Consider the following 15,467-nt stretch of genomic DNA (forward strand, 5'->3'; position numbering starts at 1 on the left):
ACCTTAAATCCCTCTAATCAGTGTCAGGGCACCCATTCTGCACCTCCCTTGTGAAAAGGGAATGAAATTCAGTTACTGTGGAACCTGGAAAGTGCTTCGAGATGCACGGATAAAACCACACCCGTATTGTTCATTATTGTTATAATTATTATCCACTCTAATATATCCACTCTATAATTATGATCCACTTTTCTTCCTAATGACTCATAACCTTCTATAGCTGTGCATTTGGGAATTTCACACCACACCAATCATTTTGGTTTTACATTTTTTTTTCACTAAAGTTTTTAAATAATGATCAGTACAGTACAAAGCTTAAAATATTATCAATGTTTTCAACAATACAAAGTCAGCAGATGGGAGTTGGGAAGGGGATGGTTAATATGTAACACTTATACCCTTCCCTGTTTCCCAGGGAAAAAATACAAACTCTTTTGTACTTGTGTTTAGTAACAAACAGTGCTTAAAAATAATCTTGTCAGTAAAAGATATAAATTGCAAGGCACATGAGGAACCCGTCCTTGCCTTGTTACACAAATCATTAGGCATAAATACAAGTTTAAGGCACCTCTCTCCATCCTCCCCTTCTACTCCGTACACCAAGTAAATCCTGTCAGTGGGTAGCAGCTGTTAAGAGCAACCATGGACTGGCAGATAGCAAGGAGGCTGCCTCTGAGCCTCACGTTCCTGCGGGATGAATCCCGGAAAGGAATAGCATAAGGCACACTGGGATGAATTCTCAGGACTTGTCCTGTACAGATCCAGGTTGCAAGATCTGCAGAAATACTATCTCAGCACCAGAGATTCCTGGGGAGAGGGTTGGGACCTCGGTCGCTTCAGGATCTCGGATGCGCTTAACCTTTGGTGGGCAGCTCTTCACCAAACCCTGCCTCTGGTACACCCCTCCCAAGCCGCGCCTCCTTAGAGGAACACCAGGGTGGAAGGAGGCGTGCTCCAAGCAGTGAGCCCAAGGAGAAAGCCCTGAGAGGCTCTCAGACAAGCTGAGCATTTATCACAGCGGCACTTTTACGCTCTCTGGACCCATCCCTGGTCTCCCCTAGATCAATGGCCAGGCTTTCAGGAGGGCATCGGCAGCCACTTTCCAGTGCCAGCCCAGTTGAGGTGCAGCAGACTGCATGGTGTGTGGAGTCTGCCCAGTCAGGCAACCAGGTGCATAAGGCACAAGGATGAAGTCTGGGGATGAGGGAAAGAAATAAGGTGGTTGGAGGAAGAGGAGGAGGATGGAGACAGGGATGAAGGAAACTCCAGTGTTGGTGAGCCCCTTGTGACACAAGGGTGCATCCTGACAGCAGCAGCGATCTGTATTGCAATTCCCTGCTAGATCAGCCCATCATAGTAACCAGGAGGTCGGCTCCAGGTCTGAGCGCAGGGCCACACGGGGACGTGAGTGGCTTCACCTGAGGGGTAACATGACAGTATGTAAAAACACCACCACTGTCACACAATTGCTCCAGAGGGAGAAGTTTCACTTCTGCTGGACCAGGGAGGAGAAGACGTATAACCAGAAATACCTTGGAGGAGCCTTATGGGCACCTCCTCTCCCTGTCCCTGAACTAGACGGCATTACTGTACTCATCCTCCTTTGACAAGGGCAGGACATGTCATCTATTTTCAAACCCTTAGAGAAGGAAATGCCTGGGTGATCCCTTCCTTTGGTACCAGTATAACTCTAGGTAGCAGCAGAGCAGGGTTTGCTGTCAGCAGCGATGCCCAATCCCTCTCAGTTTTAGCCCGGAAAGGAGCTCTGGACCAGCCTGGTTTACTCCCCTTCCTGCACAGAAGCCCGCTGATACCGTCCAGCCAGACCCACAATGGCTTATTCTGCTTTACCTACCACAAAAGCAAGGCCAAATAGGCCTTGAGAAAAAGCACTGCTCCCACTGGAAGTCTTTCCCCAAACCGGGAGGAGACCCAGAAGCAAAGCCGCAGAGACCATGGAGGGAGCAGTCCATCGGTGCAGCTAAGCTAGCCGAGCAGCCAGCTGCTGTGCAAGGAGGAGTTGCTGCTGGCCTCCACTCCGGCCCTTCCCTGCAGGCAGCAGTGTTGTTCAAGTGAGCTGGATGAAAGTTAAAACCAGCAGAAAATTACTGACGTTTTTTCAGTAGGATTGGTTTTCCGCTGGTCCATCTCCCGGCCCCAGCTTGTTTTGCGGTGAGATGAGCTGCTGTGCATGGGAAGGGGTATGATGAGGTGTAAGTGGGACCATCCCCCACTTGCCACTCCCCTGAGGCAAATTTTCTGTTAGGTCAGTATGGCTGTACTGTCAAAAGACACTGCAGGAAATGAAGTAATTAATTTCTAAGCTGGATTGGATGTAAACCAGGAGGCCTAGAGTGATGAGAAAGGGTGGACTAGATGACCTCCTGAAGGCTTTCCTATGATTTCTTCTCCTGTACTCAAACCTTACTTCCTTCCCCCTTTCTATTTAATTTGTCAATAAGGCCATGAGTTTCACATTTGTCCACAAAACATAGGACACAGCAAAGCTCCTATTAATAGATCTGTTTTCAGAGGGGCTGTTGTCTGCCCACCTTGCTCCTCCAGCAGCATAGCACTGTTTCCTTCAGGCTAATCTTGACCCAACCAGGAGGCTCTGCAGATATAAAAGCCAAAGGCAGAGCCTTTCTGGATAATAAATCATGCACGCACACACATACACAAACACACACACCCCTCAATAGTTAAAAAAACAGATCAAGTGCAGAAATCAGTGCTTGTCATGACAAATCATATCCCCAACCCTAAACTCTGCCTGCTCAGAACCAGCAATCACAATTCACTTGCCTGTCCTTGGATTCAATGAGACAAATCTGTGGCTGGAATAGATCCCACGGCTTCCTTGATCCCAACAAAGATTTATAGCTTCTAAGAATTTGCCAGATGTCAAGGCATTTGAATTTGCAGCTCTTGCACAGTGTATAGCCAGGAGGAGCCGTGCCAGGATTTACTACGGAAAGCAAGCAGGGGGTCACACAGTAGGTGTCTAGGCTGCATGGGACCATCTCTCTGCATTGGCTCTGAGCATCCTGTCCTGCAAGTGCTACCGACTTCAGAGCAACAGTGTGGCTCCATATCTGATGCTCCCCCCAAGCAAGCACAGAAGAGACTCATCTAATGGGGGCCACAGTAAGCCAACCCTTTCTACACCTTGGACGGGACTGACCCACGGACATGAAGTGTCCCTGACCACTATCTTTGCTACTCCACACAGGAATCACCAACTCTAAAGGACAAACTTGTCCCAAGGTTCCATAGCACCCTAATGCTGTCACCCTGCTCTTGCCTTTTGCTGATAAAAACGTGCCAGATTCATGCCACCATTGGTCAGGGAAAAGCAACCCTGCAACTTCAAGGTCAGCTTTCCCACGAGGCCCACCAAGGATTGTTTGGTGTACTGAAAAGCACCATTAAAAGGGGAATAAAGACTATTTCACTTTCATACCCTTTTGGCCATGACCATAGTAGGGCTGTTGGAGGCCCAGGGCCCTTCCTGTATCAGACAGGTCACACCCAAGTTACTCTACACTGCATGGACAGTGTTGGAAGTGAGTCAGACTCCCTAGACAGGTGATACAGAGTCAGTCTATGCAGCAAAGCATGAACCTGTCACACAAGCAGCCAGAATGATGCATCCTACATCAAAAGCATCTCCCCTGCTGGGGCCAGCACCCTGAACACTGATGGCCTCAGGGGTGCTCAACCTTTGCCTCTGCTACTGAGAAAGGCTCAAAACCATCTCCAGCCTGGCCCAGGCCCAGCTCCTCAAAGGCAACTAAGCACTTAAAATGGAAGTAAGGAGCCTTTGAAGACCTGTCTTCTAGGCTACCAAACAGCCATCAGCATTGCCACTACCTTAGGTGAAATTCAAACTGCTGAGAAAGACCCCTTCTCCTGTTAGTAATCCTTGGGACAGCCTGACTCCTTGGTTTTGATGAGCAACTCCACTGCAGATGGTGCAGCCATACAGAAAGAGAAGATGGAGCTGACCCACTATCTCCACCTGTGCTGGACCCACACCAGTCACCAGCAGACACAGGACTCAGGTTCAGACCCAGTTCGTCCTAGAGGACCCTAGGTCAGGCCTAAATCTCCAAACATACTTTGCCAAAGCCACTTCAGCAACCTGGCGTTGAGATATTTGACAAGAGGACCATAGAGAGAACATGGCTTAGCCCAGCTGGAGCAGGAAAAGGATTATACCAGCCACTGTGCCACCCATGCCCTTGCAGCTGAACCCTAGAAATGCAGACTCCTCCTCAAACCTTGCCACTGCCTTTGGTAAGTAACAGGTCTCCCACAGAAAGCAGAGATGGCAAAACCCAGAGAGGTCATCACATCCAGCTGTGGTCCTCATGGTGCGTTCTCCACTGTGTTGTGAGCCCTAGCAGACCCTTCTACAGTCTCACAACCTTCAGGCTGCCCTCCCTGACATTCAGCAAGATATCACCCACAGGTTTACCAGAATGAACAAGAAACCTCTGCCTACTCCAGCATCCTTGGTTACATGACTTGTTCTGGCTTAAAACACCCCACGTCTCCCCGGATGACAAAAGGAAGTCCCTGCTGTGAAAATGCATCCAGCATGAAGTCTCCAGCCCTCTACCCGAGTCCAGCGTCCCGGTTAGTCACAGCATGTTAGGCAAATAAGACAGTTATGTCTCTAATATGTTATGCCCCTTTTCTTGATTTTCACTACCCCGGTGATGTCACGCTCGTCACGTTCATGACTCTCAGGAGTCCTTTTTAGCCAGGCTGGCCTTGATCATGCATCGCAGGATGTAAGCTGTGAAGGCACTAAAAGCCACCAGGCCAAAAAAAGAGATGCAGGAGAGATAAACAGAGAAAGGCTCGTGTCTCTTCAGGAAAATCTCCTGCCTGTTCTTGTAATCCAAAAGAATGGCCTCCAGCTGTGATAGGGTGCAGATGGCCAGGAAGGTGTGGAAGATCTGGTGGGCATGGCCAAAGATATCGCAGGAGCCAGGGAAGTACTTCTCAGGGACTGGGCAGGAGAAGAAATAAGCACTGATAAGGAAAAACAGTATCTGGTACGTGTGGTACCAAGCAGCATCTTCCTCACAGCCCCCCAGATGACATACAACCACCCGGTGCGCGACAGGACTGATATCCAAGATGAACGCCAGCCCGGCTGGGATCACCTGGCACATCTTCCTCATGATGGGGTAAGGCCGTCGGTACCGATATTTCGCATAGCAGCAGCCGGCACAAGACAGCCAGCCACAGAAAGCAGCTGCCGGCAGGAAGAAAAGCCAAAACTTGTCGTACCAGGCTTGGTCAGAGCTGTAGTAGAAATGGGCCAGGGCACTACCATACTGGTAGATGCTGACTCCAACATAGTCCACAAAGTAGAAGGTGTAGTGGTACAGCTCAGATTTGGACTGCAGTAGGTGGGCCAAGAGGCTGCAGGTCAGGTAGGTGACAGAGGAGAGGACAAAGATGAGCAAAGGCAAGGACCACGCGTCCACGGGTAACTCCTCAGCCTCCACAAACGTCTTGAATCTCAGCAGCACAGCCAGCGCTGCCAGGAGATGAGTCCATACGTTCACTACCTCATTGTGCTTCTGGAAGAGGCTAAGGAAGTAGTACCGCCAGTCCTGGCCGGTAGGACGGTACCCAGTGTGGATGTACGGCTCACGGAAGAGCTGCGGTACCTCGTACTCTTTGACCGTGCAAGGCATCTTGGGGAAGCCATCCTCCAGCAGCCTTGGGAGACGGCTGAGATGCTGCCCGCTGAGGGACAGTGTGCTGATCCGCTCCAGGATGGCTGTCATCTCGCTGCATGCGATGGCTGTGAGCCCGGCTCTGGGGAACGTCGTCTTCGTGCCCTGCACGGAGGGGAGAAAGAAGAAACATTAACAGTGGTGCATCAGGGAGGAGAGCATGCTGCCATTCCTGGGTGGGATGAGCCATGGTGCTATCAAGATGCTGGCCCTGCTCTTAGGGCTTTTCTTAAGTCAGCAGACCTAAATTCAGCATGGAGAAGGATGGCACAGCTCTGTCCCTGTGGTTCAGCCTACGTCAGATGGGCACAGCAATGTCACAAGCCTGTCCTTCTTCCTCGCTTCCTCGGGACTCAGCTTGGAGCACGTTCAGGAGCAGCCAGGAGCTGCCAATAAGGGGACACAAGAAGCAGGTAGATGTCAAGAAAGCACCTGATGATTTGCAGAGGGGATTTTTCACCCCTTTCCACAGAACAAATTGCTCAGGGACAAAATTGGGGTGTAATTACTCATCAAAGGGGTAACCTGCATTTCTGCACCTAAGCGAAGAGGGTCCCATCCAAGTTGTGGAGGTTGCAAATAAGCCCAGCTTCCCTGCCACACAACTTGCACGTGGGTCGCACGCCTGGGGCTGCTGCAGTGAGCACGGCAGAGGGAGAAGGGGAGACATCCATGGTCCCAAACCTGCGGCCCTTATCCCTCCACATGTAAGAAGCAGCAGGACTGGGAGGTGATGGAGAAACGAGGGGCCCTGCGTCAGAGCTGGCTGCAGTTTGGGTGTAGCATCGAAGCCTTGGGAGCATCCACGGAGCCATGCTGAGGGGCTGCCAGAGGAGATGTGCCTGGATGCTCAGGGCAGCCAAACCCCAGTGCTGGGCACTCCTCTGCCTGCTCTGCTCCTTGACAACCTCCAGAGCTGCTAAGCTCTGGCTGGAAAGATTCAGATTCAGGGCACAGCAGGATCCTAATGTCTGGAGACTATCTCACAGCATTGAATTAATTCCCAATACCCTGTTTCCCATCCACCCTAGATATTTCTCCTCCCTGCTGGTGTTTATGCCACACAAAAAAAGAGGAGAACTCATCACACAGATGCCCCAAGCCTGAAGTTGGTGCTGATGGAGCCCCACCAGACTCTGCAGGGCTGTGGCTACCCCAGTGCAGCAAACACCTACATGTTTGCGGGAGTGGGGCCTGACTCCTAAGCTTATATGCACCCAGCCAGAGCTGCAGTGGATGGAGATGGCCAAAAATAACTAAATGCAAGTAAGTATTTTGCCTGAGTGTGGGAAATGGTTTATTTTTCTCCCGTAGCATCAGATACCAGCTGCTGCCAGAGGTGAGACAGAGGAATAGTTTGCACGGGCGCACGATGGGAGACCGGAGCTAGGCTGGCGATACAGAGGACAGGACAGACTTAAACACTGAGAGTGAAAGCAGAGAGATGGGACCTATCAAACAGTCCCAGGGTGAGACAGCACAAAGACCAAAGTCAGAGCAGACTCTGAACCAGGTTGCAAGTTCCACTTCCTCTCACAACCCAAAGCCTCTGATAACAGACAAAGTATTTTCATATCGTTTCCGTATTCTAGCAGATGGTACTTTTTGTAACTAAGAGTTACATTTTCCAGCCAGTTCTCTCTCTCCCTGCGCTTTCCAGGCTTTCTCCCTTAGCACTTCTCAGGGCTGGTTTAGGTTGGTTTTTTTTTTCTCCTTTGTTTGCCACAGGGGAATCTGGCTACTGAGTTTGATGGAGCTGCCTTAGCTGCAAAAGGTGGAAGGGAAGATGGTCCCTGCAAATGGTATTTTAGTTTTGCAGATGGGTAAGTGAAGATAGCACGCTCGCTGGGGGGTTTGACGTTGTGCACATTCACAAAGACTTTGTTTCTCTCCTAGGGCTCTGCAGGGTCTGGACCTGTGATGGGGACAGGCACTTTACCCAGCAGCTTGTGCATCTCTGGGGTCGCACGCCAAAATTTAGGAAGGCAAGGCAAATTTTGACTCTGGGACACTCCTATGAGGGGATGGCGTGAAAAAGGGGCGACACTCCCTTTCCTCGGTTCTGATGTGCACCCAGTCTATTCTGGCTCCTTGTAGCCAACAGAGAAAGAAAGGCTCATTCATCCAACTTACTCTAGACCTCAGCTTCAGGACAAGGCAAAGCCCAAGCAAGGAGACTGTCCCCGGCTACGCAGCACTGAAGTACTCGCCTTCTGCTGTCCTATGTCTCCTTTGGATGATCTGGCCAGAACTTGGTTGGAGGCCGAGCACGTTGGGGTGGGAAGGACAGGGAGATTTTATGGATGTGTCTGTACTATGACAGCGTTCGATTTCCTGATGTAGACGCACAGACAAGAGTTCCCTTCCCATGCTGACTGCATCTCCTTCACTGCAACGCCAAGACATCTGCTGTCTCCAGCTGATGATCTCCAGGCCTTATGCACAGGTTTTGCCCTGTGCAGAGATGTGAGTGCAGACTCTGAAGTGCTTTGAGTCCTAAGCTCCTCTGCCCTGTCCGTTAACCGGCCATAATGTGTTTTACACCTCTCCCAGCATTTGCTCTCATACAAGCCAGGCAAGAGGGCTTGGACTCCCGCTCACCATCTCCCAGCTTCCCTTTAACTAAATGCGGTGCAAGGATTTGGCCCCACTACAGGGAGCTCAGTGCTGAATCTTCCTCTCAATTCATCCCAGCAGGATGCTGGAAAACCCTCCAAAAAGGTTTTTAGGCACCGATGTTGGAGGTGGGGATACAAGGTACAAGGGTAAAGGGCATGCTGAAGCTCCCCACCTCTTGGAGAACACAGGCTAATGCTAGTGCAGACTCCAAGACACTGGGAATTTAACAACAGCTTGGATACGGCACAAACTGAGCAGGTGAGCTGCACAGGAGCAGGGTGGAGGCGCTCACCTCCTGCAGAGAGGCAGCGATACACTGAAACCTACCTGTAAAGAGCAAAGGCGACCAGAAGACACCCAGGAAGATGGCAATCAAGCCTGGGCGTACGGATGTATGCTGACGCGAGGGGCGCATCTCCCCTTCCGCCATCCGTGGCCTGCCTGCTTTGCATGCTGACGAGGATACAAGAGGGACAGGCAGCTTCTGTACCAGGCACAGGCTGGCGCCGGCTTGTACGGTGTGCGCTAGCGCCAGGATTTTGCCACGGTCTCTCATCGTGAGAGCTCGGCGTAGACAGCGAGCATCGCCTTTCAGCAGAGCTAGGAAGAGGTTAGATGCTGCAGATCTCCCTGACAGCAGCAGAGGGAAGAGATTCTTCCAGGCAGGCTTTCATAGCTGGAAAATGCTAGTTTTTAACAGGCTGAGGGAGGGTCAGAGATTTTCAGAATAATAGTCCGAAATCACAAGTAACACATCTGATACTCAGATAAACAGCGCTAAATCAGGAAGCTGGTAGACTGCTTATTTTAAACTGAACTTGTGACATTAATGAGTGAGAACAAGTTGGCAATTTCCAGCGATCATGTGACGGACAAAGCGACGAGCAATTAACGTTAGAAAAGAGAGAGAAAGGAAAAAGGAAAAAAAAAAAAACCAAACCAACCCAGAAACCCAAGGTCAGCACTGGCTGTTTCACTTTCACAGAGCCCCTATTCTTTTCTCTTCACAGGGGCGTAGGAACGGCTGAAAGCCACATTCATCGGCGGGGCGTCTCGTTGAGATTCTGTCCTCACTCCCCCTCCCATCTCCGGGGGATTCAGTTATTTTGGCTGCTCCCAATTAACGACAACCAAGTAGCGTTTGTTCGGGGAGGGAGCTGCAAGGCGAGAAGGAGGGAGTGGATGATGGCCAGGCTGTATCATTACAGCCACAATAAGAACCACGGCACAGGAGGAGAACGATCCCGTTCCAATTTTGCTCTCCCTTTTGAAGAGAGTAATTGGAAACCCAAGCTTTTCCCAGCTCTTTTGCTTTTTGGTCACAGTCTGATGGAGGGGTTTGAATGAGAAAATTTCCTACAGAGTACGGCCGATTTTCCCACCGGTCTGGCCTCAGCGTTAACTGTCTGGGACTGAGGCTGTACCAATGGGATATGTTTGCTTGCAGAATAGTATTCAGGCATCAGAGGTTAACACAAGCTTCTAGAAAGGCAGTAATTCCTGGTAAACAAAGCAGAGAGGACCAGGGAACTCAGCTGTGGGGAAGTCTTTAATAAATGCATTGCATTTAAAATAGAAAAAAAAGTGGTTGCGGACAGCATGAAAATAACAGCAGTGATTGTGCAGCAGTGGGCAACAGGCCAGTTTTGGGAGCTGCAGGTGATTAATTCCTGAATTCCTCTCTTCTGGGAGTGGAGCAAAAGTCCTTGGAGGGACTACAGGTCATTTTGAAGTCTGAGATTTTATACCAACCCCTTCCTACACAGGGTTAACGTTGGTGTCGCAGCTCCTACAGCACCAGGACGGCAGAGAGCAGCTCAGCTCAGCTCTGCAGGGCTGGGAGAGGCAGCACCAAGGCTGCACCCAGCTCAGATGCAGTGGATAAACCCCATCCCAGAGCCTGCTGCCCGCAGGCTGGTCCCACCTGAACGAAAACATCTCCTCCTATAACCAAACCACTTGCGGAGGGCTCGGGGCAAATGCTGAAAGACCAGCTTGGGAGCACGGTGCCGGCTCCCCGGTCCCATTTTGCCTGGTGTTTTGGAAAGGCTCCACCAGGCACGAGAAACTAAGCGACCACAGACCAGCCCATCGCAGCAATTCCTGCGTACTCCTGCTTCCTTCGCCCCTGCGCCTAAACCTGCCGGCGCTAACCTTCCTCCCAACTGCGACAGACACACACGGAGCTCAGATCCCCTCCGCAGGGAGTTACTGGGATTTATGCGGGTGTCACAGAGGTCAGAAACTGGAAGAGGTGGCATTTGATGGTTGGTGCCAGGGATGAGTCCTGCCTGAGCAGGCAGTGGGGTATGAAGGACTGATCTACGCTGCAGCATTGAAGAAGTGGAAATCCCCCCAACCGGAGAGCAGCCAGGTGCTTGAGGACTCCTCTAAGTTGGGCTTACACCTCCCCATCTATTAAATGGGGATGCAAATCCTAATAAGAACTAGATATTGTGCTCCTGATGCACTGCTGTAATGCACCAGGCAGTGCTGGGACTACTTAACACTGCATCACACGGAATATTTTATTTCCCTCAATACACTTACGCACCCGGTTACATCAGCCCAATGGGTGTATTACAAGCACTCATCCAACAGGGACCTGCACAGGTTAGGATGCTCTGGAAGGTAAAAGCTGATGTGATTTACTGGAGATCTTGAAGGTGAAGCTTGAAAATAACCTTATCTGCTGAGAAAAAGGGTCGAAGCAACCTTGTAGAAAATTTCAAATAAAATAACATGGCTCAAATTCTACTTTTCCTTACACACATACACACAGAGCATGTAGCTGAAGCAGCGTTTGTCCAAGCAGGTATTAATCAGGAAACGAACGTCTCGTGATGCTGGGAGATGAGCCATTAAAGCCGGCGGGAGGTGGCAGGATCCCCCATGGAAGCCATGGCAGTGTCAGCTCCCCTGCGATTCCTGGCCTGGAAGCAAGCCGGGCCAGCAGCCAGCTCAGCCGTGCTGAGCAGCAAGTGCCTCTTGACATGAGTTCGGCGTTGCCTGCGCGTTGGGCGGGCTCCAGGGGATGACAGCAGTGGAGCCGGCGCAATGAATGCTGTGCTCCGAGAGGTCAGAGCAAAACAAAGCTGCTGGCGAATACCACGTCCCTGCAGCAAAGCCGAGCGGGTCCACGGCATCCCACCAAGGAGGGGGAGCCCCCGAGGTCCTGCAGCGTTTGGGGGAGCGAAGTGGGACAGTGGAAATCCAAAGTTAGGAAACCAAAGATTTGAGGAGGCTGCAGGCTTTACTGCGAAAGTCCAAACCTTAGGCCAGACATCACAAGCAGGGGTCTGACTTTCACAGCGCCGAGTCCTTGGTTCTGAGACCAGCCGGGCTAGTTTGGATGCTCCCGTGCTGCTGCATCCTTGAAATGGGTGGCCAGACACAACCTGTCTGCCAGGAACAACTCCAGGATGGTGCTAACTCCCAAACCATGCCAGGGAACGGTGTGGGTCACCATGGCACATTTCTGATTTGCTGTGATAAACACAGCCGCAGTTTCTTCGTGCCTAACCGGGGTTAAAACTTGGTGATGCTACTGAAAACACAGCCAATACACTCGATGTGTGAAAAAAGAAACCCATCGCAGCACTAGGCGGATGCAAAAATGTTAATATTCATTATTTCTACTCAGAGACGCTGGCTGAGAAGTCTCTCCTCTGGCAAATCCCCTATCAAAAACTGCTCAAGATCAAGGTAATATTCCGCAGCTTTTCTTCCTGATCTCACTAAACCTTTGCTGTTTGCTCTTTCCAGATCCTCTCACCACTTTCTTCTCCCACACGCAACTAAGAGCTCCCTACGCTTTGGGGCTCCATTTTGGGTGGGTGTGAAATCCCTGGGTGTAGCTTACAGGCTTTGAGTACCCCAGCAATCAAACAAGACCAGTGCATGGTCCCAATCAATGACCCGCGACCATCAGGTTGCTGAAGTGCCAGCACACTCTGGGCCACGGTTTTGGTCCTGCCACCCACATGGGTCCCTGCCTGCAGTATTCAGTCGCGCGGGGACCACCGATGGAGTGGGACGGCTGACCCGTTTCAGCTGCCAACGCTGGAATTGTGCCAGGGAAGTGCCTGTTTTGGTTTTTTCCCCCCACTGACTGAAAAAGGAGCCTGGATTTGTTGCAGCGGCATCCTGCTTTCAACTCCTAAATTTCCTCCTGCAAGTTCCGTGGGATATGAGATCCTTCCCTTCCATCCCCAAGCAGCTGCATGCACACCCTACGAGCTTGTTTCTGCAGCCAGGTTACCTACGTAAGAAGTCACTGCCACAAGCCTTTCCTAAAGCCACAGCACCAGCACCCACCGATGGGACGCACGCTTATGTCCCTACTCGATCCCAAGGATCCACTGGGGGAATAAAAAAAAGCAACTGGGAGCAAGCTTCCACTTGCTACTGACTGTGCCTGAAGGCCGGAGGACATAACGTATGGCCACATACGTACAGCTGCAGACCAGGAGCCCTCCTGGGAATTTATTCCTCTGGAGAAATTTCTTTAGCATAAATGGATACTGCAATTAAAGGGCCACTGGTCCGACCCCAGGAGCGGGGGTTATCATGTACACTGGCAGCTAAAAATTAAGCTGGTGCATGACTCAAGACGTGCAAGTAGCTGCAAGTGCACACACGTGACCCGACGATGGCAGCTCCCCTGTCCTCCGCCTGCGCTGCCAGCACGTCGCTCGCGCCGGCCATCCCTCCCTGCGTCCAGAGGGACACAATCTTCTTCTTGGCCAGAGGCTCCGGCCACAGCTTCAATGTAAATAAATGAAAGCAATGATGCCCAGAGAACAGAAAATCCCGCAGAGAGCAGGGCTGTTAACCCACACCAGCTGAGCGGGAGGAAATGTGTAACGGTTTGTGGTTTGGAGCCTGGGGGTTTCTAGGAATTGTTTGCAACACGTATCACCACCCTGCACCCCTACATGAAGGCAGAAGAACCATTCGCTGGTATAATTCACAGCTGCCCGTCCCCTCCCTGCCCAGGCAGAGGGCAAAACCAGACTTCAGACTTGCTGGATTTCACTCCTGCGGAGCGTTGCATATGTGCTTCACCCTTTTTTCATCATCTTTTCACGACTTCACCCTTTTACAACAACCACTGCTAGGGCAGCATCACACACATCCTCAGCCTAACCCCCTCCGCACGGCTGGCAATCCCCCCAACTAACTGCACCTAAAGCGCGCCGGGGCATTTCCCAGCTCCGAAGCCACGATCCCGCAGCATCCGACGACAAACACCCACCTCCATCCTGCGGCGCAGTAAAAACCCACGGGCTCCAACCAAAGCAGCCCGGGGATGAACCGCTGGAGCTGTGCAGTTATTAAACGAGCACCGCGTGCGGGACCGGTGGTCCTGCGTACCCAGCGCCAGTTGATCTGCGCCCCAGAGCTACCGGGAACCTCCGTACCCAACCCTGCCCATGCCGGCGATGAGTCAGCTTGACGCTGAGCAAGCGACCGTTAAATGTTTACCCAAACATATATATATCTATATCTATATCTATATCTATTTGTCGATGAAAACCAGAACGGTTCAAGACTGTCTGCAATTCTCCCCCCCCCCCGCGCCGCAAAAAAGTGAGATGCTCATGGTGTTTTGAGCAAACATCCGGATGGGAAATTGGGGGAATACGAGCGACGACCTCCGACGCGTGCTGGAGAAGACAACCAGGGACTGACCCTTCCTGGCCCTTCATCGCCCCTTTGGAGACACGAGCTGGGGTGCGCCAAGTGAAGCGGGTGGGTAGCAGCTCCAAAGCAAACACCAGGAGCTGGTTCTTCACCAACTACCCGTCTCCTTGCTGCGGCCTCCAGAACGCCCTAGGGGTCAAAGTCACGCAAGGAAAACCCACCCGCGGCTATTAAAAACAAACACGGAAGAAAACCAATGCCAACCTCCCTCCTCTACGAAGCCCTTGAGATACAGGTCAAGGGGACATGGGGGACAACGTGTGGCAGAACTAAATTTGCCCCCGCACAATCCTCCCCTCCTCAGGCTCTTCCCCTGCGCCCACCCGGCCGCAGGACCGACCCCCCCCGCCCCCGGCTCCACGAACCTCAGCTGTGCGTGGAGGGGGAAGAAAATCACGAAATCACGCATCCCCTTGCACCTGGAGGTTACCACGCGTGTTTTACCCGGGTAGTGATCGCAGGCGCCGGGGTGTTCCCCGTGCACCGTCCCCGGCGTGACCCAGCCCCCGCGGGGAAGGATGCTCCTGCCGCGGTGCAGGGAGCTGCGGTACCCACGCGGGGACGCCGGAGCTCACCGGAGGGGATAGAAAAACCCGTGCGGGATCCCTCCCGGGCCCCTCGGCGGGGCGTTCCCCGGGGAAGGAGAGGGGACCGGCGGCTGCGCCCGCACTCACCGCCCGCGCTCTCCCCGCCGCCGCCACCGACTCCCGCGGCCGCCGCCTCCGGCAGCGCCGCCACCAGCGGGCGTCTCTGCGCATGCGCACCCCGCCCCGGGGTGGTGTTTCTCCCCTCCACCCCACCCCGCCGAGGTCCGAGCGTAGCCGAGCTGAGCCGAGCCTAGCCGAGCCCAGCCCAAGCAGCCTGAGCTGGGGTTAGGGAGAAAGTGGGGCTCAAACTGGTGGGAGCGCCCACGCTCGGTCACCCCACGGTTGGTGGCTGCGGAGAAGCAGAGGTAGAGTGAGGAAGTCAAGGTGGGGGGGGACACCAGAGTGGGACAGAAAGTCATCGCTGGTTGGGGTGGGAAGGGACCTCCGGAGGTGGGCTGGGCTGACCCATCTGCTCAAGCAGGGCCACCCAGAGCTGGTTGCCCAGGACCATGTCCAGATGGGTTTTGAAGATCTCCAAGGATGGACGTGATATGGATGGAGATTCACGGATGGAGATCTCTCCCAAGGATGGAGATTCTACCTTCAAAGTAGAAAAGACAGGACCAGAGGCCATGGGCACACGCGGAAACACAAAAGGTTCCTCTGAACATCAGGAAACACTTTTTTACTGCGAGGGTGACCGAGCACTGGCACAGGTTGTGGAGTCTCCATCCTTGGTGATCTTCAACAGCCATCTGGACGTGGTCCTGGGCAACCAACTCTGGGCGACTCAGCT

At 52.5% G+C, this 15,467-nt stretch overlaps 1 protein-coding gene across 3 annotated transcripts; it reads right to left on the reverse strand.

The window, feature by feature from the left end:
• Positions 1-254: 254 nt before the first annotated feature.
• Positions 255-14,830, reverse strand: PAQR8 (progestin and adipoQ receptor family member 8). 3 transcript variants are annotated; one of them, XM_054819435.1, is made up of 2 exons: positions 14,759-14,830; positions 255-5,864 (listed from the first exon to the last, which is right to left on the reverse strand). In XM_054819435.1, exon 2 carries the CDS (start codon positions 5,808-5,810, stop codon positions 4,752-4,754), a length of 1,059 nt encoding a protein of 352 aa, XP_054675410.1. In that variant the 5' UTR covers positions 5,811-5,864; positions 14,759-14,830; the 3' UTR covers positions 255-4,751. The 3 variants fall into 3 exon arrangements, with proteins under 3 accessions (XP_054675410.1, XP_054675412.1, XP_054675411.1); XM_054819437.1 differs by having other exon boundaries at positions 14,450-14,769; XM_054819436.1 differs by having other exon boundaries at positions 14,660-14,765.
• Positions 14,831-15,467: the final 637 nt, after the last annotated feature.

Source organism: Grus americana, chromosome 3 (genome assembly GCF_028858705.1).
Source record: "Grus americana isolate bGruAme1 chromosome 3, bGruAme1.mat, whole genome shotgun sequence".
Classification (NCBI taxonomy): domain Eukaryota; kingdom Metazoa; phylum Chordata; class Aves; order Gruiformes; family Gruidae; genus Grus; species Grus americana.